This window comes from Diabrotica undecimpunctata, chromosome 4 (genome assembly GCF_040954645.1).
Source record: "Diabrotica undecimpunctata isolate CICGRU chromosome 4, icDiaUnde3, whole genome shotgun sequence".
NCBI classification, from domain to species: domain Eukaryota; kingdom Metazoa; phylum Arthropoda; class Insecta; order Coleoptera; family Chrysomelidae; genus Diabrotica; species Diabrotica undecimpunctata.
This window is the reverse complement of record NC_092806.1, coordinates 6838120-6864888: the sequence shown is the minus strand read 5'-3', so window position 1 is coordinate 6864888 and position 26769 is coordinate 6838120. Positions and strand designations below refer to the sequence as shown.

Genomic DNA, 26769 nt, shown 5'->3' with positions numbered 1-26769 from the left:
AATGTTAAACATTCCGTTAAATTTTGTAACTCAACACCCCGTGAAGGCATTTTTAAACATAAAATTAGTTAGACCATAACTTCATATGTATTACATTTTTTCTACATCACCTTAATTATCATATAAAACTGTACAAAAAAATATAGATTTCATATTAAAATAAACATTTTCTTTGCAGGAAAACAACCATGGCCCAGACACTAACATAGCGGTGGAAGATCAGTCAGAGCCGCACGCAGGAATAAAGTTAGGATGGATACAAGGGGTCCTCATTCCATGCCTTCTCAATATCTGGGGAGTCATGTTGTTTCTTCGCCTGTCTTGGGTAGTGGCGGAGGCAGGTATTGGTAAGTATCGGTTTGAACCAGAAAAATCTGGAATGCAGGTACCAATGACTTGTTTTGGTATTTAAAAAATAACAGGTCGGATCGTTATAATCGGCATCGTTTGATTATAAATGCAAAACGATGATTGTCTTTAAATTAATTCGAAGAGCAAATTAATGCCAAAATTGAAATTTATAAGCATGCAATAAAATATTGGACCGAAACTTTTCCTTTTGTATATCAATCACTTTTATAATCAACGTTTCACAAAACTTTTGTATCAATCTTAAAAGCCTATTTATTTTTTTTGTGTGGAAGTATTTCGGAATATTTCAGCAATGCACTAAAATTTAACGTAAAGATAAAAAGGGTAAGGAAAATTGGAAATAAAGTCTGCTATTTAGTTAAATTTCTAAATACAAGGAACAAAAAAAAAACAATAATGAAACACAAAAGTAATTAAGAGAAATTAAGGGAAAAGAAATATATTAACGATGTCGTGAACAGAACTGAACGTATGATACAGGGAAAGATCAGAATGAAGGTAAAAGAAGCTAAATAAGAAGGAAAAAATATCAAAGTAGGATTCCAAAAAATAAAAATAAGTGATAAGGTATGAAAAAATAGAAAACCAAAGCGGAAACCAAAAAAAAACTAATAGAGGTCTAATACATTGGGGGGGTTAGCGTGATAATTTAGGATTGAAGCTGTAGATGAGTCGAATAAACCCCTCTAATGAATTGTCTCCACTCTGATAAAGGCTGTCACCATTGTAGAAGACGTCTGTCTCAATGTCCTTATCAATGCCTCTACAATTCTTAGGGGATACTTATCCCTGCGAGCGGGGCAAGGCTTACTGGTTCCACTAGTCTGGACTGACTGGTTCCGCCCTTGTGGATTTACAAGAGGGTAGGGAAATCTTTCTGGAAAGGAAGGGAATTAAGGACTTCTCGGTCTCAGGTCCTGCAAAGAGTGAGAGGCTATGGGCTTACGTTAGAAGCCGGAGCACTGCATAAGCGAAATGTGTATCTCTTCTAGTCTCGACCTGTAACGGCTAGGAATAACAAAAAACCAATTTCGAGTTTACGATGTATTAACTATACTGTACACTACAAAATATCAGTTAGGACCAAAAGTGTTCGATCAGGCGCGAAGGGAGACGAGAAGAGACAAGCAAGGAATTAAAGGTCGGACAATTCCGTATTATTAGATATACCTTGGGTTAGTATATAGATCTTAGTTACCTTCGCGTATCTAGGCTCTAGCTAGGGAATACGCCTCCAGTCCTACAGGGATTTGAGATTGTGAACCTTCGAATCTCCAGTTGCCGACACTTATACGTCACACTATCCCGTCGAGTTAAATAACGCGTCCACTGTCTGCGTATCGTCCGATCTCCACACTATGGCGTGAAGCGTCTGGCGCGACCACTTCCCACTAGTCCGCCGCTGGCGTGGGGCCACTCCCGGCGCCGCGCTCTTACTGGGCTGTCTGACCCACTTCATTCCGTTTTTTATGTATCGCCAACTCGTACCTTAGATTCTTTTTGTCACGTCCATGTGTTAAACTGGATCACGCTATGTAAAAACTTTTTAGTCAGCTCAATTCTTCTCACTTGTTTAACAATTCGTACCTTGTATTAATTTCCAACATTCCAACATGTAATTTTTTAAACATTCAGGCTTGTGTTAAACTGGGTCAATTGTTTTGTTTTTAATTTGAAATGTATACGTTAAACTGTGTCGAATTTATTCTTTATTAATTTGGAATATATAATAATTACTTAAATAATTATTACTCTTTACTAGGCTAATTGTCCCTTAATTTTTCCTTCTTTATTTCCTTGCTATGTTTCCATTACATTACTCCCTTAGCAAAAAAAGAAATGGCCTGAGAGGCCTTTTCCTTTTCCAACCCATAATAATTATTCTACTTACATCTTACATTACTTATATCCTACTATATTCTTTTATATTAAGTCCCAATTATTATGTTATATTATACTGTTTCTTATAGAATATTGTGCGGTGGACATAGATTGTTCCGCTGGCAAGTCACATATCTCCCTAAGCCTCATTCTGATGGTTCTGGGTAAGTTGGTAGACATAGCCCGTACTTTTTGACAGTCACTGGTTAGTAACATCGAGACTGGCAGTAAAAATTCTTTGCGTGGTGTTTTAGATTCTTCATTTAGACGAGTATAAACTACAAAAGAGTTTATTTTTGATACATTTAACAAACTAAAAAAAAAGGAACCATAGTCCATCGTCTTGTGGCACGTCCGCTCTTCCTCTCATTATATGTAATTATTATCTCAGGTGTATTTGCGGTAAGATCAATATCATCTCCATGGTGCATTTTAGAGATAAGAAGGACTTTTCGTTTTTTTTTGGAATATCCGAAACTAAGGTGATTCCGTCATAAAAACCAAACATTGAAAAGCCAATGCACCGGCCATTATTTTGTACAAATTCTGACGGCAACTGTTTTTTATTTTTTCGAATTGTAGCCACTAAATTAATTTTTTTGATTTAAGGCTATCAGATAGAGGGACACTACACAACCAATTATCCAGAGTCACATTTCTATTACTCCCATAAATATGTTTACAAAGTCTTGCGCCGCTGTACTAACTTGAAAAGGGCCATTTCGTTGTTTTCCGACATAAACTTCTAAGTGCCTATTATAGAACTGTTTGACATCGGTAATAGCAAAAATTTTTATGCCATATTAATTCGGCTTGCTAAGAAAGTACTGCTTGAAACTGCATTTTCCTCGAAAAGCTTCTAGTTTCTCGTCAATGGTGACATAAGCAGAACGAGAATAGCATTTTTTAATGTTGCTGTTAAATTTTTCTACCAATTTTCGTATTGGAGCCAGCTTATCTACTTGTATTCTTTCATTTCTTATGTGAATGTTATCAAATCGCAGACACTGCAAAAGAAATTGAAATCTAGGCTTACTCATTACAAGCCGAACACTTTCAATGCTAGTGCCATCTGTTCTCCAGAGATTCCCTAAATTTATGTGGTTTGCATTTCTAATACCAGCAAGATAAAGAAGACCAATTAGGAATTTGATTTTGGCAATGTCGGTAGGTTTCGCATCTCTTTGTCTGTTGTAATCACTTTGTAACACTTTGTTAATTTATCTTTACCTATAAAGTATGGCTCCCTTCTGAAACTAACATTTTCTTCCTCTGTTTAATCATCTTCAACTTCTTGTTCAGTATCACTACATTCAGATCGTTCTTCTCATATTGGTCAATTTCATTTTGTTCATCATCATCTTCATACATTTCCTCGTCGGTTGATATTCTCTCAAATAATTTTAATAATCTTTGTTTCTCCTTCTCGTAATCCATATCTGGATATGGTATAAATATACAAATAAACTAATAAAAAGAACTTATATCACCTTACAGAGAAAAACTTTCGATGTCTGATCCAAAGCACAAAAATGTGTGCACAATACTCGCACCCGGTGTACTGGACTGTGTTGCCTAATAATAAAATTACAATACTTTTTTTTACACTGCACATATACTTCACTCATAGTTGAGCGACGACTGAAGAGGTATATGGAGCAGCAATTCCAAATCCCCAATACAATCAGAGTTACTGGAAACTATTTACAGGGCCTGTCTAACACACCGTGGAAGGTTAAGTACATTTTAAAAATCATGGTTCTGTTTAAAATACGTACCGCTTACTACGTCCATGTTATAGTCAACGTTTTATGGTCCATCAGAGCAATTAGTTCGATTAACCATAGACCGTTTTCGCATCACGTTTACTCTAATTGATAATACGCATCCACAGAGACATCGACAGTGCATACAGAAGAAGTTGTTGCTGATATAAAGTGTAGCGTAAAGGGAGATCCGAATCAGTCTATCCGCCATCGTGCACAGCAGTTAGATATGTGTCCTTCCACTTTATGGAAGATTTTGCTAAAAGATCTAAGTTTGCGCCCTTACAAAATCCAACTTGTACAGAATTAAAGCTACACGATCCCCTAGCAAGGCGTAGATTTTCTGAATGGGCCCAAAACGAAAATGCCGTTGATTCTGATTTTCATAAGCGAATTTTGTTTAGCGATGAAGCTCACTTTTGGTTGAATGGCTATGTCAACAAACAAAACTATCGTACTTGGAGCGAAGATAATCCTTAAGTGCATGTTAAGACACTAGTATATCCAGAAAAACTGACTGATTTGTTTTGTGAGCTGGCGGAATCATTGGTCCGTACTTCTCAAAAAATTATGCTGGCCAGAACGTTGATTACTAACTTTTTTGTTCCTCAATTGAACAACCATGATGTGCAGGAGCTGTGGTTTCAAAAGACGGCGCAACACGTCACACAGCTAGTGCCACAATTGATTTATTGAAAGAAACGTTTGGCAATCGCAGTTTCACGTTTCTTACCTGGCCTCCAAGATCGTGTGATTTAACATCACTAGACTACTTTCTGTGGAGATATGTGAAGTCGCTAGTTTACGCCGACAGACCTGAAACGATTGACCATTTGGAGAACAACATTCGCCGCATTATTGCCGATATACGGCTACAAATGTTTGAAAAGTCATTGAAAATTGGACCTCTAGATTAAACTAAGTCAGAGCCAGCCTTGGCGGTCACATCCCAGAAATCATATGTAAATTATAATACCAAAAGATTATCTTTTAAATAAAGTTAATTTCATGTCAATTTAAAAAAATATTTCAAAGATCCTTACCTACAAAAAAAAAACACCCAATATAATTTATTGATATTTACCATTAGTATTTAAAATCATATAACGATCTTACATTGTTTATATATTGTTTATAAGTAAAAAATGACGTTTATCTTTTGCATTTGTTTATTACATATTATTATCACCAAATTCATCAAAACCAGTTATTAGATATCTGTATCAAAGAGTGTCATGAAAGAGGCTTTTTATTTGCCAATTTCTCTGGTATCTAGTAGTATACAGTTGGAAATAAGAACAATCCAAGCACGCCACTGGATCCATCTATTAGTACTTCTATCTTTAACGTCAGCTCCGGTGTCCAGCAGATATCGGTACTAACCAGTAATATCTGGATCAGATTTAGTACTACCATGATATTTTTTAGGCCAATCAGTAATAGTGGCCGAATCTTTGTTTATTTTATGTAAAACCTGCTCTTGCTGTTTATTAAATAAGTTTTATGTTAATATAATCGTGTAAGGTATAAGTGGACAGACAAAAATTTCATTTACTAACAGTACACTCAATGGAACATGTCCATAATCCTTTTAAGAGGATTTTGATAAATAAAATTGTGTTGTTTTCGATGTAATCGTTATTTTTGAATCGTAAAATATCTTCCAATTGGTTTTTAATAGATGTTTAATGTAAAAGAACATTTGAATAATTATTCTTACGCAGTGACTCCAAAATATATTAATATTTCATTTAGTTAATTACGAAACCGTTAATATAATTAAAAAAACATAAGTAGTGGAAATGGATAAAAACTGTGGTTTTGATTTCCTTTTTAGCCATTTGTTTAAAAATGTCTTTTCAGGGTCAACAATTTTTGTTGTCTCAGATGTAATATATATATATATATATATATATATATATATATATATATATATATATATATATATATATATATATATATATATATATATATATATATATATATTATATAAAATTGGAGAGTCTTCTACAGCTGGAGCCGTTTCTTGCATCCTAGTTTCCAGCGTTTTCTGTCAAAGCAATCTTCAGTTTTTAAATCTCTGGCGGTCATTGGATCTTCAAAATCTTCTCTCCATGACCGTCTTGTTTTATCCCGTTTTCTTTTAGTGAGCGGATTCCATTTTCCTTTTTTTTTTTTTGGCCATCTATTATCGGGCATTCTCCGCAGGTCTCGATACCAGTTTAGTCTTTTGGCTTCGATAGTATCTATTATGTCTAGGTCAATTTCCATTTCCCTCCAAGCGTTTTAACGTTTGACATTCCTTTCCTCAGGTAGCTGCAGCTTTCTCCGTGGTTATTGTTGGTTGTTGCCCTGGAAACCATTAGGCTCTTCTAACTCTAATGCCACAGTTTTCCAATAGTTTTTTCCAAGTCGACATGCTCCTTTTCTAACTTGGCTGCACCGTACTCTCTCTCTCTCTCTTGTCGTTTCCTCATTGCTGAGGATCGTGATTTCCTACAATGCGGGCTGTCAATTCTATCCATCTCTTGCGATTTTGGGCTGTTCTCATGGACTCGGAAAACGTCTCTCCAGTGGCTTTCTGTACTTGATCTGACCATCGGATAGGTGAGCGTCCTCTGCCTCTACGTCCTTCTACGTTTCCGCACACAATTAGTCTTTCTAAGTTGTCACTGTCTCTTCTCGCAATGTGACCAAAAAACTTTAAAACATTTGCAAGACACTGAGAGGAGAGTCTGGTCTGAATGTTTAGCTCTTCGAGAATCGACTGATTGGATCTGTGCTCCGTCCACGAGACGCGTAGCATTCGTCTCCAGCACCACATTTCGAATGCGTCAATCCTTTTCCTATCCTCTGATTTTATTGTCCATGTTTCGGCACCGTAACTGAAGATTGAAAAAATGAGTGTCCGTACCAGTCTCATTTTGAGTTTTTTGGATAAAGAGCGGTCCTTCCATATTTTTGACAGTCGACTCATCGCGTTTTTGGCCATCCCTATTCTTCTGCGAATTTCCGTATGGGAGGAGGCTGCATTGCTTAAGGAAGATCCTAGATACGTGAACTCGTCTACTTTCTCGAATTGATTTAGGGCGCCTGTTGTTTGGAGGATATTCGCGTGGTCCACAATCATGATTTTTGTTTTCTGATTATTAATCTTGAGCCCACACTTATTGCTTTCGGTTTCTACTCTCTTTATCAGTCTCGACATCTCTTCAGATGTTGCTATCAGTGTTGTATCGTCTGCGAATCTTAAGTTTGAGATCTTTTTTCCTGCAATGGAGATGCCGCCTCTCCATCCATTGAGTGCGTTCCTCATTATGTATTCTCCATATAAATTGAACAGGTCTGGAGATAGTATGCACCCTTGTCGTACACCTCTGCTGGTTTTGAAGGTATCAGATTGCTGGTTTTCAATTCTTATTTTAACTGAGTTATCTTCGTATAAGTTTTTAATTAATATTGCCAAATGATCTGGTACTAAAGACGTCCTACTATGATCTGGACCGTACTAAAGACGACCAATAGTCAGAAATACGTATATATGGTTGCCTTTTATCAATATACCTTTTGTTTTCCTGTTTTGCGAGGCCTACCATTACATTTTACTGGTAAAATACTGTTTTGGTCTATTTGTTTATGGTAGAGACCTCTCGAAACTTAATGACACCACTGAAATACAAAGGACTTTGTAATAAGCTTAATAATCTGCAATAAGCTTTTCTGCAATATTTTGTTGGCAACTATAAACCCAAATTCCGTTTGGCTTTGCGATTATTAACGCAAGTACTGCAAAAGTTAATTGAAGATGAATTTACTAGTCAGAAAACGTTCTGAACTTTTAATCCATTTGGATTTTTAAATTTACCACTTACAACAGATGTGTTTTACTTCGATGTTCGAGTCTTATAATTATTATTTTTTTCAGGACAATCGCTGCTGATAATTGCAATGTCAGCGGTGGTATGTATAATCACGACGCTGTCCCTGTCAGCAATTTGCACCAACGGCGAAGTAAAAGGCGGCGGTATCTACTATTTCATTTCGCGATCGCTAGGCCCTGAATTCGGAGCATCGGTGGGAGTGGTGTTCGCATTTGCGAATGCCGTCTCAGCGTCAATGAATACCATCGGGTTTTGCAACTCCCTTAGCGACCTGCTTAGTAATTACAACCTATATATAGTTGACGGTGGAGCCAATGACACTAGGATAGTAGGTACGTATTACAGCGTTTTAGATTATTAAAAAATAATGAATTTACTTACAAATTATCCCTAATGTGAACTTTAAATAAACTAAACTAGTAGATATATCTACAAAGTTATGACTAGGTAATTCGAAATTACAAAAATTGTAATAATATGACATAGAAAGAAAAAAAAATATAGTAGAAGAAACCAAAACAGCGACGTATACCTCAGAATTTTTTCTATTGGTAACTATCATAAAAAATGGGTGTAGCGGGTGGATATTTCTCTGCGTACATCTAGTACACCTGCCCACGTGAGCTTATAATACTTTCCAGCCACCCATCCCCGGGAATTCATATCTAAATCCAAAGCATTCCCATCTCCACCCTTTCCTCCCTCCACTGCCAAACCGACTCGCCAACACACTCTATTCAAACGTGGCGTTTTAATGACTTAAAATCCCAAAAAATATGTTCCTGAAACACGAAACTACTGAACGGCTCTTTCTCCGGTGGCTCCATCACCCCCAACCAAGTTAGCCATTGGAATAGGGTTGGAGAAGAGGGTGCTATGAATGACAAGAGAGACAAATGCATATTATATCAAACCAGAAGATGATGGAACTGGAGGAAAAGCTAAAAACAATAAAATGGGACACTATCAGATTCAGCGAAATAAGACGAAGAGACGAAACACAAATTACTCTTAAATCAGAACTATTCTATATCAAACCTATTTTATTTTAGAGGATAAAGACACTTCAAATGGTGGAGTAGTGTAAAATATGTCGGTTTGAATTATTTTTATTTTGTTTTTCAGTTTAAGACCCCTTAATGTTGTACCCTTCTTTGCACCCGTAGGGTATTGGGGTTTTAATAACTTTCCATTGGTTTAATATATCGCTTGAAATAATTATTGAGAAAATGGTTCCCTTACATGAGGCACAAATCATATCAAAATCACCCTCAAGACCCATGACCTCCCCACCCGTTCCCGACAAAAATTTCTGGGACTCAGCCACTGAAGGGTGCAAAAATCAAAATCCTATATCAAAATGACCCTCGAGACTCATGACCACCCCCCGAAAAAAATTCTGGATCCGCCACTGCTCATCGCATGACTTATTTTAGTAATTTGGTCTGTTTCTTTATTGTATCAAATTTGATTAAACTGTATGCAACTTTAATACATTTAAGGGAAGTGTCTTTTATTACCGAATTTTGAGTGGTGTACAAATCTAAACAACATAATCGATGTATTTCAGGTGTCGTTGCTACTTTGGTAATGATACTCATTTGTGCCGTTGGAATGGAATGGGAATCGAAGGCTCAGAATTTCTTGATAGCTGCAATTGTTGGAGCAATGGTAGATTTTATAGTTGGGACTATAATTGGACCTACAAGTGATCTGCAAAGGGCGCAAGGTTTTGTAGGATTTAACAGTAGGTATTTCTAAATTAAATTATACATAATTTTCGATTTACGACGTAGAAAAAATGTAGGAATTATGTTCAAACTTTTAATTTTTGATGGTGAAATTAAGATCGGAACTAAAAATATAGTTTCTATAGGTCAGATCAGCATGAATCTGGTGAATATGAATGCTATTTAAACATTTTAAATTCTATTTCTTTGACACAGAACTTTGTAGAGATTCTTTTTACTAATTTGTACATTTTTTAAACATTTTTTTACTTAAAACATCGTTGAGATCTTAGAGATTAGGTGAAATCTACTTATAACCTTATCCTTCTTACTCTCCCAGCTCCTCGCCCTGCTAGCAAGTAGTCACAAGAAATAAAAGAGGAACATTCCATTAAAATAAAATCCTACTGACAGAGGAGGAAAACTCAGTAATCAGAAAGATGATTGAGTTACTTATAATATACCAGTATAATAGTACTGGTATATTCCTGATTATCTCTGCGTAACTGAACTCACAACTTTCTGTTACGACGAAATAAATCTATAGAATAAAAAATTGCTTGTTTAGACAGTGATAACTCATAAATCAATTATCGTAATATCAATCACCGTGAAAATTGCGCTTAACGCTTTTTAATTAATATTAAATTGCTTTTTCATATTTTTATTTATAAAACTTATCACTTCGCCATAAATACTGTACAACATATTCTCTATAAAAATTGTGTCGTAATAATTTGCTGGTGCTAATATAATAATTAGTTTATGGTTGAAAAGCCCACACCTTTATATTGGAAAAACAGTTAATGTGTGAAAATACAAAAATGAGACGTTTGTTTTGTTATCCCTAATATATAAATGAGGTTACCAATCAACAGAGGCGTACTAATTAAAACATAAATAGGGAGAAAATTAGAAATACTTGAGTACTTTACAAACTGCTGAACCAAACAAAATAAAACACACAAAAAAGTTATACTTCTATTAAAATATACCTAATAAGGTGGTTTAAATAACAAAAAAAAATATAATAAAAAAGGATGCAAGGAAACACGAATTGGAGGAGGCAACTACGAGCCAAAGGTATGAGTGTGCGAATAAAACAAATAACTAATGCCAAAAAGCTTTGTTTAGAATGATTCAAAGAAAAATATTTTAGATTAAAGATACAGAAGCAGATATATACCACGCTCTAAAGGAAATAAAAACCCATAACCTGTCAGTAAAGGATAACTCATTTTATTCATTTATCCACACAATAATTTTGTAAAGCACCTGAACTGAAAGTTCCTACGGTTACCGCATACACATTATCGACTTGAGCTACAACAGATCGTGATGAGGTTCATAGGAATATTACAGCAGACAATAGGAAAAAAGCAGTGCTGGCACTAGAAAAAATACAACTATAGAAAAAATACAGCAGAGGAGACAATAGTACAATAGTAAAATCTTTAGATTTTAAACCTTTAAAAATTTAGTTTAGAATTCTGTTCATTATATTAAAACCGAATATATGGTATAGTACCCTAATGACATTCTGATTTGTTTATTAATAGCGTATTCTACTCGTTCAACTTTTTTAAAAGTCCACTCGCACATCTCAATCCGGCTAAGAGAAGTGGAAATTCGATGTAGTACCTTATGGACATCAACAGAAAAAAATTCAAGGCAACCACAAGATGGACTGGAAGACGGAAGAGATAAGATAAGGGGAATAGACGAGACGGGAGAGGAACCACCAACGATTCTGGAAGTTAAAGATGTAGTTAAAAAACTACTCGTTCAACTTTTTTAAAAGACCACTCGCACATCTCAATCCGGCTAAGAGCAGTGGAAATTCGATGTAGTACCTTATAGACATTAACAGAAAAGAATTCAAGGCAACCACAAGATGGACTGGAAGACGGAATAGATAAGATAAAGGGCATAGACGAGAGAGGAGAGGAACAACCAACGATTCTGGAAGTTAAAGATGTAGTTAAAAAACTATTCGGAAACAAATCACCAGGAATAGATAATCTCAGAGCTGAACTATGCAAAGAAGGTGGCTACAATACCATAATGGCATCACAGCAGCATATTAAAGAAATATGGACACAGCAATCCCTTCCCAATGATTGGAATACTTTGCACCATACACAAAAAGGAGATATCTTTGCCACCGTATGGCACCATATGCAGGACAGATAGCAGGAAAATAAAAGGATAAAACGACAATTGTAACGTCAGATTGCAACCCTTAAACAAATTTTAGAAAAAACACTGGAATATCATCACATATCTATAGACTACAAAGTAGCCTAGGACTGTGAATAAAAGAGAAATGTTCAAGCAATAAAAGAGCTAGGAATACCAAATCAGTTTTTAAATTTACCAAAACTAACTATTGAAAAAGGTGAATGTAGAGTACGATTTCAGGAGGAACTGTCTGAACCTTTTAAAACAAATAACGGGCTGCGTCAGGGAGACCCTTTGTAGAGGCTGCGCCTTCTCTCCTGTATACTATTCAATCTGGCTCTGTAAAAAGTAATACGTATATCACAAATCATCATAACCATTAATTCAATATATAATAAATCAGTACAAATCCTCGCCTATGCTGATAATATCAACATGGTTGGAAGAACGGAAAACGCTGTACTAGAGGCGTACAGCCTTACCCTATACCTATACCCTTACCTTGTCAATTAGCCCTTTTAGGTCGTAATCCATCCAATATTAATGAATATACTGCCTCTTTAATTTGATTTTAGACATATTCTTCCCACGCCTTTGCTTTATATTCGTCAAATCTTATCACTTGACACCTCACACGGAATCGGAATCAGACAAATAAAGACAAAGATATCCGTAGTAACCCTTTGTATATGTTCCAAACAATACGTCATAGTGCATCATTGATCTACAGTTCGTTACTCTAAATTCAAGCAGCACACACTTTACAGAAGAATTGAGAAGAAGATGAGAGGCAAAAAGGTTATAACACCCAAAAGAAGATTATATCATAGAAAAGACAGTTAAGATTTGATTTTACGTATAGTGTTTTTACAATTCGTTTATACGTATTTCTTCCTTTTTAGGACTCATCAGAGTACCTCGGTAGGAGGCTAAACGTGAAATCAAATCTTTTCCGTCAAAGGAAGTGATAATGAAATAACTTTTTAAAGATACATACAGCGTCATAGAATTCCCCATGTCGCTTTATTCATCGTCTGTTTCCTCTGAAAATCGTAGCAGCCTGGGTGAAAATCTGAATTTTGGTTTCGAATAAGTAGTAGAAATCTTCGAATTTTAATTTTTTGCTTTAAGATTCTATTTTACTATTGTCACCTCTGTTGAATTTTTCCTAGAGGAACAATTGCTGTATCTTCCTATTGTTCGTCGTAATATTCCTATGCACCTCGTCGCGCAAGTCAATACTGGGCATGCGATAACCATAGCTGTGCTTTGTGCCCTCCAATTAAAATTGGCAGGACCCTGGTCTATCTGGCCTTTCGGCATACGACTGTTAGCATCTCCACTGCCCCTACGAGTCCGACACCAAAATGACGGTGGCGCGTTGCGTACGCATAGCGGGGCTCCACCTCCCCCGTAGTACCTGTGTTGCGATTACCTCACCTCAGTTATCCCATCCCACGGGCGGACAGGTGACGCAGGCAGAGAAATTTCCACCTTGCACGTAGACAGGTCACCGCCGAGGATCTCTCCTCTACCACTCTTAAATCTTTCGGCGGGTACGTGCCGGGGCACCGACACCACGATTGGTGGTGTAAGGCTAAAAGAGGTGTGTACGGGCCCAGCTCGTTCAACCTCGCCTGGTTCTCTTGGAATGAGAGTAGAGTGGTCCCAAGAGAGTCTCGTCTCGGATACTAGGAATGTAGACCGGTGACCGTGACGCCTAAGCGCCTCGAGTGCGTTTTTACAAACCCAACACCTCAAACAACGGCTCTCCACCTCTCAATTCCTACCCATTAGTCGCCTCTTACGAAAGGCAGGGCCTTCTGACCTCAGCCGTATTCTTATCTTCGCGAGCCGAACGGAGGGCATGCGGTAACCGTAGGAACTTTGTTTCAATACTCTTGTATTAATTTTTAAAGTTTCTATTTGGCTTCTTTAAATGAATTTTTTCTTATCCATCACCGCTGACTCTCTCGCAAGTCTTCTATATGTTTTCTTTGGAAACCTCAAATTTAAACCGCTACTATGTAACCGCAATATTTCCTTCAGTCTCCGCTACACGATGGTTAAATGCTATGTATGGTCCATATTGTGATACGGCATGAAAACATGGACGTTAAGAGTACCTTCCATTAATAAGTTGGAGGCCTTCAAAATGTGGACGTTGTGAAGAATGTTCCGCATACCATGTACAAATAGGGTGAGAAACAAGGAAGTCTTAAGAAAGGCAAATACTGAGAGAGAACTACTCAATTTGATCAAGGTACGAAAAGTTTTATACCTCGGCCATATTCTGAGAGGAAAAAAATACGCAATCCCTCAACTAATCATCCAGGGAAAGATTGAAGGCAAGAGAGGAGTAGGTCGCAAACAAATGTCGTAGCTACCGAACATAAAGAACTGGACAGGTATAAATAACACTGGCGATCTTTTGAATGCCGCAAAAGACAGACTTCTGGCCTTAAGATAATACGCCAACGCACTATATGTGCACGGCACTATAAGAAGAAGAAGAAAACTTCAAATCATGGAAACATTAGTTTTCCTTTAATATCTCTTTTAATTTGAATAAATGCTCTAGCATCTCCATCGACCATTTGTAAGTGATCCATATTATCGACAGATTCTCTCAACAAGTCTTTACAGCTGACTCTGACCGTCTTTGAATTCAGTTCATCAAACGCCAAATAATGTGATTTATCACATTAACTGTGATGAACAAATTTTCAGTATTAAATAATGTCAATATTAGGATCCCAATCGATGGTTATCCTAATCATTTGAAACACTTGGCACGTATATGAGATCTTGACAGACTCAATGATACCTATGTCAAGTAGCTAAAATATTGCAGTTGTGTTAGGCATTATAAACACTAAGTAAACGTTTTGATTCTGGTTACCAGATACCAGAACTAACCATCGCCAAGCCTATTTGTCTTTATATTTCATTTCGTCAGATGTTTGTGACGCACAAGTAAAGGTTTAAGTGTACCGTTATTCCTTATATTTTTTACACTATTATTTTTTGTAATTATTTATGTACATTTATGTGTATATTTCGTTTTGTTTACTTGTGATACTTATGATGATATAATATTTTATCAATTATTTTTATGATCCCGCAATATTCTGAGACATGGAGACATCGACAGCATATCAGAACTTTTTATCTATTTTTATTATACGTTGTTTACATTCCTTGAACTATCGATTTTCTAGAAAATAAGGCAACAGGTATTACGTTTAGCATAAATTTTTGCACCCTCCACTTCACAACGTCGAAGTAATACGCAATTGGTTCATAAATAAATGATAAACTCACAAAATAAAGCATTTAGAGCAAGTGTTGGTTATTTATTGCAAACGTTAACACGCATCTCTTTTGGATATTATGAATATTCATGACTATCGCACCTTTAGTTAGTAATTAGCAATTTTTTTGGCGTACTTGCAAAAAATGAGACAATATACTGCTATTTATTTTAAAAACAAAAGTTTTCATTGTCAGTGTCGTCCCATTTTTTCTATAACTATCGATTTTTCGGAACGTTCTTTAGGAGAGATATACACAAATTAAATTCATTAAAGTATCGCAATGTACAAGAAATTATTATTCTCTTCTGGTACTTGCAGGCAAATTTATACTCTCCTAAATGATTGGCGACCGCACCCAAACTCTTAACCTGTCTCTCACACACCTTCAAATGAATAAAGTAATTATTATCATCACTTAAAAACTCTTCTCAAACAGTTTTAAATGCTTAGAGCGCTTGTTAAATTTGAAATTTCATATATCTGCTCATGCTCTTACTAATCCATATACTAATACAATTTAGAATTAAATACTTGGATGGCATCCCAAAAATTGTTCCTTTAAACAGATAGGTCCCAACAGTTTTACAAGCCAAGATCTTCAGGTTTACTATCAGAATGTGCGTGGTTTGAATTCCAAAGTAATTGATTTTTTTACTCTAGTGTTAGTGAATGTGAATTTGATGTCATTGCTCTAACTGAGACTTGGCTCAACTCTGATGTTATTAGTTCGGAATTGTTTAATGATGACTATCAGGTTTTTAGAAAAGATCGAAAGTTCGATGTAGTTAATAGATCGACTGGTGGAGGTGTACTGTTGGCACTTAAGTCAAATTTTGAGTGTGTTGTTGTTGATGTCTCAACATTTGATTTACATTTTCCACTAGTTGATTTGTTGGTTGTTGAGTGTCGCATAGGAAATAAAAAGTTTTATGTTTCAGTATTATATATTCCTGATAAATTAAAGTTGAAAGATTTTGAATATTTTTTTGAAATGTTAAAGCAACTTGAATTATTTAATGACACTGTTATTCTCCTGGGCGACCTTAACATTCCAAAGTATATTGATCAAAACAGATCTGATGTGAAGACATCGGCAGTGCTAGACTTCATGTGTTTGTTTAATTTAAATCAGTATAATCAGGTGGGAAATAAGTTAAATCGATTGTTAGACTTAGTTATATCATCAGATACATGTCATGTAAGTCGCGATAATGCACCACTTGTACAAGAAGATTTACATCATCCAGCATTAATGATAAATATTAATGATTTTCAGAAAAAGGAAACCAGTTTTGTGGCTCATTCTAAAACTAAAAGATATAATTTTAAAAAAGCAAATTTTCCTTTACTGTACTCAGAATTTCTTAATTGTGACTGGAATTTTTTAGATATGTCTGATGATGTAAATACAGTCCTAGAATTATTTTATGCTAAGATATATGAATTATTTGATATGTGTGTACCAATTTACAGAAATTATAAACATCAATATCCTACATGGTACAATGCGGAAATAATTAGAATGATAAAGTTGAAATCAAAAAATATCACAAATTATAAGAAAACAGGTAATATACTTTATATGCATGAATTTAAAAGGTTGCGAAAAATAATTAAACAAATGATTAAAGCTCAATATAACGTTTATCTTGAAAAAATTCAGAATAGTATTTCTAACGAATCTAATAATTTCTGGGCATATGTTCATGCAAAGAATAAAACTTCTAGAATCCCAGGTGAAATGTGTTACAACGGCGATACATTTAATAATCCTCGCGATATAATCCATGCTTTTAAGATGTTTTTTGAAAAAGTTTATTTACCTGTCGACAACAATGTATTAAATAATCAAGAATGTAGTGATAAGTACTTACCCACTATTAATTTTAACGAATTTCAAGAAAACGAAATTTTAGTAGCCTTTAAAAGAATTAAAAATAAAATGACGTCCGGACCGGATAATATTCCAGCATTTTTAGTGAAAGATTGTTCACGGGTATTTGTAAAGCCACTTCAAAAAATTTTTAACTTATCAATAAAAACGGGAACTTATCCCGAGTTATGGAAAAATGCGAAAATATGCCCTGTATTCAAAAACGGATCGTAATCTGATGTATCCAATTACAGACCGGTATCTTTGTTATCCAATTTTTCAAAGGTTTTCGAAGTAACTCTATATAACCGTATTTACCCTTCTGTTAGGGGATGGATATCACCTTATCAACATGGCTTTATGATAAACGTTCTACTGTATCAAACTTGGCTGTAATAACTCAATATATTTCAGATGTTTTGGATGTACAAGGTCAAGTAGATGTGATATATACTGATTTTTCTAAAGCGTTTGATAAGGTTGATCACAAATACCTTCTCTTTAAATTATCAAATTTGGGATTTGCTGGAAACATTTTAAAGTTACTGGAAAGCTATTTAATAGGTAGGAACCAATTTGTATCCTATAATGGTTTCATATCAGAATTAATCTGTACTACATCCGGTGTTCCACAGGGATCAAATTTAGGTCGATTGTTGTTCCTATTATATATCAATGATTTATTTTTTGATATTAATAACAGAAAATTGTGTTTTGCGGATGATCTTAAAATATACTGTGAAATTAAAACAATTGCTAACTGTATAGATTTACAGAACGATCTAAATTATATAGATACTTGGTGTGTAAAAAACAAACTTTTTCTTAATGTCAATAAGTGTAAAGTAGTAAGTTACTCTAGAAGAGAAAATAAGGTTGATTTTAATTATGTAATTCAGGGGTCAGATCTTGAAAAATGTAATAACATTAAAGATTTATGAGTCATATTTGATTCAAAATTAACCTTTAACAACCATATTGAGCAGAAAGTATCCGATGCTATGAAAATGTACGGTTTTATCATCAGAAACTGTAGAAATTTTAGTGATATAAGACCGATTAAACTGCTGTATCTATCGCTGGTGCGAACAAAACTAGAATATTGCAGCTTAATTTGGTATCCCATTTATAAATGTTATATGCAACAGATTGAAAAGGTACAACGGAAACTTTTAAAATATTTAGCTTTTAAGGTTGATGGAGTATATCCTGTCCATGGTTATGATTACGATTTGTTATGTAACAGGTTTAATATTGTAAGTTTAGAGTTAAGAAGAATTATATTTTCGGTTTCATTTTTATATAAGTTGTTACACAACTGTATTGACTGCAGTGATATATTAGGTCAAATTAGATTTAATGTGCCAAGAATTACTTCCAGGTCGACTATAGTGTTTACTTGTCCACGTGCGAGAACAAATATGTTACTGAAGTCACCAATTTATATTATGTGCAATAATTATAACAAAATATGCAACCATTGTGATATTTTCTCATGCTCAATTAATCATCTGGTTGATACCGCACTGGTTTATGGAGTACATTAGATTGTTAATTTTTTTTTGTGTATTTTTTTTATTTCTTATATACGTAGTGATTTGTTTAATGTATATTGTTCTCACTCTTTATTTTGTTTTTCACCTACTTATTTTTTGCACTTATTTTTTTACTTGATATTTTTGTATCACCTACTAATGATTGTATACTAATTAAAAATGTATCTTAAATTTTTACCCTAGAAATGGGAAACTGTTGGGTAATAAAGCTATTATTTATTTATTTATTTATTTATTTAATCCAGATTCATATGGCTCGAAGGACCACAAAAATTTTGGCTTTACTTTAAAATGTAAAATTAGTTTTATTGAGAGATAATAACATACCTGTCGTTATCATTTAAGTATTATAGGTTCATCTATAGAGACTATCTTTTAGAGTCTTCCATTTTTTTTTCTATAATTGTCAGTTTGTTGCCATATTCTTTAGGATACGTAATAATACGACATAAGTTAAATGCTTTCAAGTCAAATGCTTTATTTATTGCATTATTTTAAATTCTTTACATACATCTGTCTACATATTGTTGGGAGAATGAAAAACATTGTACGAGAGGCATATGTAGCATTAACAAATCAGCTATAAAAATCTGTTTAATAAACACCAACAAAACGAAGCATATGAAAATAAGCACGCAACCACAAATCCTACTACCACTTGTTATAGAAAACAACGTCATCGAAGCAGTGAATGAATTTGTATACCTGGGAGCACTCCCTAACACTGAAAATAATACTACTGCAGAGATAAACCGCAAAATTTGCACGACCAACAAATGCTATTTTGGGCTCAATTTCCTCATTAAATCCACAGTTATATCAAGAAATACAAAAATAAAACTCTACAAAACAATAATACACCTAGTCATAACATACAGTTCAGAGACCTCTTCAGAGACGTCTTCAGAGACAAAAAGTAATGAAAACATATTAGGATGTTTCGAAAGAAAAGTACTAAGGCGAATCTATGGAACAGTGAATGACAATAGAGTGCGGAGAAGACTATACAACTTCGATTTTTATAGAATATACCAGAAACCTGATATCGTAAAACCTATTAAGATAGGACGTCTGAGGTGGATAGGGCATAAAAACAGGCAGCTGTTCTGGCACCCAGCTAGAAAAACGCTCCTTGATGGACCCATTGGTCAGAGAAGTAGAGGAAGACCCAGAATAAGGTTCCTTGATAACATCGATGACGACATGAGAAATATGGGAATACGTGCTTGGCAAAGAAAGGCGGTGGATAGGACTGGAGAAAAATTCTTGAGGAGACTAGGACCCACGCAGGTTTGTAAAGCCAGAATGATGATGATGACATATATCAGCAGCGAAACGCATGTTTTTTTGGAGGTTAAACAAAGTATGTAATAAAATGATGTCAAACATAAACAGTGTTATATAATTACAACACCATCTTGATCGATGCTCTCTTATTTTGACATTTATTGGTCTTCTTCCTTGAGTACCACGCCCAAGTTTTAGGCATGGGTAGCTTCCATGACGATTTGCCGATATCGTTCTCGATCTTGCGCGGCATGTAATAATTCATCTGCTAATAAGTCAGTCCATTGACGAAGGCTTCGGAGCCATGGGTATTTCTTCCTACCAATTCCTCTTTTTCCGTCGATCTTTCCGTTGAGTATCAACTGCATTATCCTGTATCTGCTTCCTCTCATTATATGCCCCAGATATTCGTGTTTTCTCTTTTTTATCATCTTTATTAAGTCGCCTTCACCTTGACCTACTCTGTTCAAAACTTCTCTGTTTGAAATCTGTTGAACTCATGATATTGAGCATCCTACGATATAACCACATTATTTGGTACCACATCTAAATTTCCCCCTAATATATTAATTTTTAATTTCAACCTCTTTATCACTTCGTTCATCATCCACCTAAGTATTGTCTTATTTATTATTTCTTATATTTTGTCCCGCTATTTCTCACTTCTTGAGTGGTAAGTTACAAAAAGCGCCACCTATTTTGATGGCCTTAAACAAAGACGAGTTACTATCGCTTTCTGTCTTTTTAAGCTGTACAAAATTTGCTACTTTCGCCGTTTATTTATATATTTGGCGTTTCAATTCGTCAAAGCCGTAGCAAAGCTCTCGCTAAGATCTGTAAATCTTTTAAAAATTTCGTACAGCTCAAAAAGACAGATAGTATGTTGAATTACGGTGTTTATAGAATATTTTATAAATAATAAATAAAATCAATAATTTTAAAATATTAACATTTGAAAAATATTTTTCAAAATTTAAACCCGTTGTTAATAAAGACCATCAATCAAATGTTATTTATAAGAAAAATTGTAAATAATGTTATTCAACATATATTGGGCAAACATACCAATACCTGCATAGAAGAACTGTTGCACACAAACATAGTGTACAGACCAATTCATTAAACACAACAACCCTAGCCAAACATTCTCTAGAAAATAACCATTCTTTTGATTTTGAATAGGGATTTTGAAAAAAAAAAACAAAATTACAACAAAAGATGCATATTGGAGATTACTCACACAAAAAAGATCCAAATTCTATCAATAATAAGACTGACGTCAAAGATCTTTCCAATACGTATCATAATTTAATAAATTGAATTGTTTTTAAATGCACTATGGCAGATATTTAAGATACGACCCTGATCCACTCCTATTTTAAGATACCTGCCAGATGTCATCTGTCAATGTCAGATACCAATTTTTCAATCCATGTTAAACTTTTAAAAAGTGTAAACATGAAATTTAAATATATAATATAATGAGAACGGCTATGAATAACTATTCTGATGAGACTTTTTAAGTCGAAATACGTATCAATAGATACATAGACGCTTTGAACGTGAAATCAAATCTTTTCTGTCTTTTTCATATAATATAATGTTTATAATATAAACTTAATAAAGTGCTCATTGAAAATGCCAAATTTGCCGAAACGTTTAAGCAATAATTAAATAGTTTTATTTACTTGGCTATAGTGAGACCTAATTCTATTATACACTAGACAAGGAAACATATTAATATGATACGTGGGTTACTCGTTAGACTTTTGGCGCCCAACGTGGGGTTTGTATCCATGATATGTGTATGTAACAGTAATGGCGAAAAAATTTATTTTAGTTATAGAGGATCTTTAATCTTTTAATACGATCAAAATAATACACAACTTTCAGATATAAACGTCAAAGATTGTTTTGTCTGAATCAAGAAGAAGGTCTTAAAAATAACTTAATATATTGCAAACTTTTTCAGCAACAACATTTTCCGAAAATTGGGGCCCTATGTATAGATCACAGAATAATATCGACTACAACTTCTTCCAAGTGTTCGCCATTTTCTTTCCGTCCGTCACTGGAATCCAGGCTGGTGCTAATATATCAGGAGATTTAAAGGTAAGTACCAAACAGGATTGCTGGTGTTATGTGGTAGAACATTAACAATTGTTATGAGATGAAAATCTTTTACCCGCACGATTATAAACAATGATAAATTAGTCAAAGCATACATTCAGGACAGTGTATTGTTGTCGTGTAAGACGCAGGAACAAGATAAAGAGAAAATTTGACGTTTTAGTAAAAATTTATAAACTATGATTACGACATGTATAGAGTAATTATTTACAAGATGAAATACGAGAAGAATTTTTTGAACAGTGATTGGAAAACAGAAAAGTTTTACAGAATACTATTATTGACATTATTTGCATTATTGAGGCTTCATTTTTTTTTTAAATATTTCACTATAACTTGAAAATATCAAGTAAACGTTTACTCTGTGATGTTATATGACTTTATATTAACATTTTTGTTGTAAAAAGTAGCCAGGATATAGATATTTGGAATAGCTTGCCGACACCGTATTAGCATTAGCCAGAACTTATGCACATGTGGTATTTTACCATGGACACAAAATAGTTTATAACCCCTCGAGATCTTTAATGACCTTGAGAGACCTGCCTGATCAAGATCAACGACAACAGTACTTGAAGGAGACAAAAAAGTATGATATCCATAAATGGGAATTGACAAAAAGATAGAAAAAAACACATTGTTAATATGTTATTGAAAGATATAAATATTGAAATGCATAAAACAATGTAAAAAGCAAAGGCTCACTCAGAGTTGAAAAAAGACAAGTAAAATTTATCTACTGTTTGTTTGTATCCTAATATTAATATGCTTTAAAATATTGTTAGTATTGTCTAAAATCTATACTGTCTTTATGAACATTTATAATTCAATATGTGATATTTTTCAGGATCCTGCAACGGCTATTCCAAAAGGCACTCTACTATCTCTTTTGATCTCTATGTTTTCTTATGCGGTATTTGTGATCTTCGCTGGTGGAGCAGCTCTTAGGGACGCTAGCGGAAACACTACTGATTTAATGAATGGTTCTATAACTTATTGTGTTAGTGATGAGACATGTAAATATGGATTATTTAACAGCTACCAGGTAAATTTGACAGTATTGTGTTAAAAAAATCATGAAATTTTTTTTCTCAAAAAGGAACATATTCTATATGTTCCCTTAAAATGAAATCCTCCAACATCGACGTCGTGACAGAATATTTTCAAAAATTTGATATTTCAATATGTTCTCTAAGGGTTCTTACAACTTGCTCTGTGAATAGTTTCAAGTACTTTTAAGATCTTTTCACTAACGATAATCTGATAAAAACGAAAAAATTCTGAAAATTATAATCCTTTTGACTAGTTGAAATTTTATAATAAATATATACCATTCTTCATCAGAAGTTTGCACTTCATTGTTAGTTTTTTTAAAATATGACATATTAGCCTACGGAGCTACTGCTTGGGTACCCAAAGTGCTACAGGCAATAGCGATTAACAAACTAAACCAAATTTAGCGGATAATTTCCATAAATATAACAGGTGCCATAAAAATAACACCAAGCTGCAATGCAGTTGGTCATTGGCATCAGGCCTCTAGATATATATGTCAAAGAGGTGGCGCTGGTAACAATGATGAGACTCCGCTCAGCTAGTTCACACCTTGATGTAGGAATGGGACAATTGAGAACTCGTTTCAGGCGGGGAGAACTGAATGCGCTAGTTGTCTGCAGCGCAGTAAGTCTTAATTAAATCAAAGTTTGTCTTTGATAAACACTACAAAAGACAAGATGGTATATGGAGAAAAACGTGGCAAATGCGTATTGTATATACACCGATAACTCCAAAATGGAAGAAGGCTCAAGATGCAGGATATACTCCAGATCACTGAACCTAAGAGTAAAGTGGGGTATGGGCAAAAATGCCAGCGTAGTTCAGACAAAACTGGCTGGTATCGCCATAGCCGCAAAAGGGATAACCCAAAAAGCGTTAGTAATGGAGTGTCACGAGTCAGAGAAGCTTCGGATGGTAATATGTACCATCATACTGAGGTGGGTTAAAAGACACAATAAGAATAAAGGCAACCGCATTGCTGACCAATTGGCTAGAAAGGCGTTAGGCCTAAGACTCTTAGGATCTGGGGATCTTTTTAGTTAATCAACTACAACAATCGTGGAAATTGTCAGATGTCACTCCCATACGCAAACCGTAAAAAAATGAGAAGAAGGGCAAGGATGTAGACTTGGGTAACACTAAGTAACCTTGAAAAGTTAACATTAAAAGGTAACATGGGAATGACCAGGAAAAACCTACGTTTGACAGTTGGTTGTTTAACTGGTCATTGTCAACTAAGCAAACACCTCCTCACACTGTGCCTGTTGATGGGAAAAAAAGCTTCTCAATTTACAAATATACGAACACAGATAGAAGCCATAAGTTTTTATTGGAAAATTAAAAAAAAATTGGTTATTAAATGTTTCCATAATTCTAAGGAATAGTATTTGACTTTTTTACTGTCAATTACAACTAATTAGTAGATTACAATTATTTTTGTATTGATTTATATGCAGATGCATATTTTTGGGTAAATTAATGCATGTTTATGCGCATATTTTTCTCTCTTTTTTGCATATTTGCCTACGTCTAATGATGACAAATTCCAGATAATATATACTTAAAATACGGAGATTCTTTGGTCTCCTGTCAATTTATACTTTTTATCTTGTACTTATTTGTAATTTTTGCCTGTAAATGCCATGACAGAGACCTCGAGTAGATTATAATGAGTATACATTTAGCCTAACCGATGCACTGCTAGATGAAACTTTTTTACCATTTTAAATGTTACGATTTTTATCTTATAAATGTTTTTTAATCTAGATGATGCAAATCATGTCCAGTTGGTGGCCACTTATATATGCCGGATGCTTCGCAGCTACTCTAAGCACAGCTTTGACAAATTTGTTGTCGGTACCGAGACTTATCCAAGCTCTTGGCATTGATCGAATTTACCCAGGACTTATCTTTTTCTCCAAAGGATATGGTAAACATGGAGAACCCTATAGGGGATATATATTGACGTTCGTAGTATCTGTTGCGTTTTTGTTGATAGGTAAGTTATAATTTGTTAATTATATTTATTAGTATTAATAGCTACACTATTTGATAAATTTAATTATATCAATTATATTTCTGTACTAAAAACATAACGGAAATGGATATGGATAAGCCCAAATGGAAGAACAAAAGTTGAAATTGACTACATATTTAGCACAGATAATTTAATAGCACAAAATATAACGATCTTTAATTCATTCACAACAGGGAACAACTACTGATTGGTGGTTGCAGATGCTCTAAATAAAACTAAATGAGAGGAAGAGCAATGGTGGCATACATTTATATTTGCGGGCCACAACTGTAAACAGAAATATGGTAGATAAAACTGACATATCATTCATTACAAATAAGGGGAATATAAATGTGAAAGAGGAAGGCTGCAGAAAATATGGGCAGATAACATCAAAGGATATGTAGGAAGAAGATAAATGAGTACAGCCAGGAAAAAGTGAAATAGAAACAGGGGAGGTCTATGTCCAATACTAAACCAATAAATGGCTTTAGGTAGATAGATTATTTGGTTTTCTATTCCTTTTATTTGTGTAAGTTATTCTGTTCTTATTAAATGAATTTTCTTCTTCTGCATATCCTTTTCTATACCAGAAGTACATGTAAAAGATTTATGATTTACCAACTATTCTGAAGGGATGTCCCAAGGAGTGCCAAGTGTTAAAACTACAATAATTGTGTGCCAATTGAAGAATACTAGAACATAAAGACATTATTGATTGATTGAATAATTGATTGTTTGGTCTTTCTATTTTAGCCGAACTGAATGCTATAGCTCCACTAATATCCAATTTTTATCTTGCATCCTACGCTCTTATTAATTTCTGTACCTTCCACGCTGCATTAATCAAACCATTGGGTTGGAGACCAACCTTTAGGGTAAGTATTTTTACTATAAAATAAAGATATACAATTTTTTTTTCTTTTCTTTCGTTTTTTACTTTCTACGCAGAAATTTAATATGGTTTTTTATTTTTGCAGTATTACAACACATGGTTGAGTCTTTCTGGATTTATAATGTGCGTTGTAATAATGTTTCTGATCAACTGGTGGTCTTCTTTGATAACATTCGGAATCATCTGGGGTCTTTACCTTTTAGTAGTTTACAGAAAGCCAGGTGAGTATTTTTATTTCTACAAACAGCAAAAAAAAAAGAAAGCCAGAATTAGGGTAGCAATACTTTCCTTTATCGTTAAAGCTTCTTATCTACTTTTGTCCTCTTGATGAGGTACCACAAACTTGAGAGTAGTCTCTAGGTATAGCCTGATATATCTGGCTTTTACGAGTTCTAGATACAGCATTTTTTAATGTTTTAGCAGTGGCATAATACCTGCAATGCTGTCTTCTATCTTAAAGTTAGAAATGGCAAAAGAATTACATTTGTCTGGTCCATATGGCTCAAATACTTTTTTAGTCTACAGTGTTATACCAATAGTCCATTAATTTATCTAACTGTACCTTGACAAACTTTGTATTTGGCTGATCAAAAATGCATATGGCTTAATGTTTCTTGATAAACTTTTTGATCTGACTGGTTCCAATCATTTTCGGTGCTATTTAACAGATTTATTTGGCGTCTATGTATCAGTAGCTTCAGACGTATCAGTTTTTTTAGGAACCACCTGTACATTCACGCAGTTTCACCCAAGTTTTACCCCATCTTTGGATTTATGGCCTTTCCTAAGGTTCCTTATTTTTATACTTAATGGGTTTACAAGGAGAT

General features: G+C 34.4%; 1 protein-coding gene across 3 annotated transcripts in view; it reads left to right on the top strand.

Annotated features, from left to right (window-relative positions):
* The window catches only part of NKCC (sodium potassium chloride cotransporter), a 93659-nt gene that overhangs the window by 50281 nt on the left and 16609 nt on the right, over positions 1-26769 (top strand). For all 3 annotated transcript variants that reach the window (XM_072528766.1, XM_072528765.1, XM_072528764.1), the window contains 8 exons: positions 179-347; positions 7945-8232; positions 9471-9647; positions 21817-21956; positions 22822-23019; positions 24798-25029; positions 25804-25925; positions 26028-26163. In XM_072528766.1, the coding sequence (XP_072384867.1) occupies positions 179-347; positions 7945-8232; positions 9471-9647; positions 21817-21956; positions 22822-23019; positions 24798-25029; positions 25804-25925; positions 26028-26163 (1462 nt within the window). The remainder of the gene's footprint in view (positions 1-178; positions 348-7944; positions 8233-9470; positions 9648-21816; positions 21957-22821; positions 23020-24797; positions 25030-25803; positions 25926-26027; positions 26164-26769) is intronic.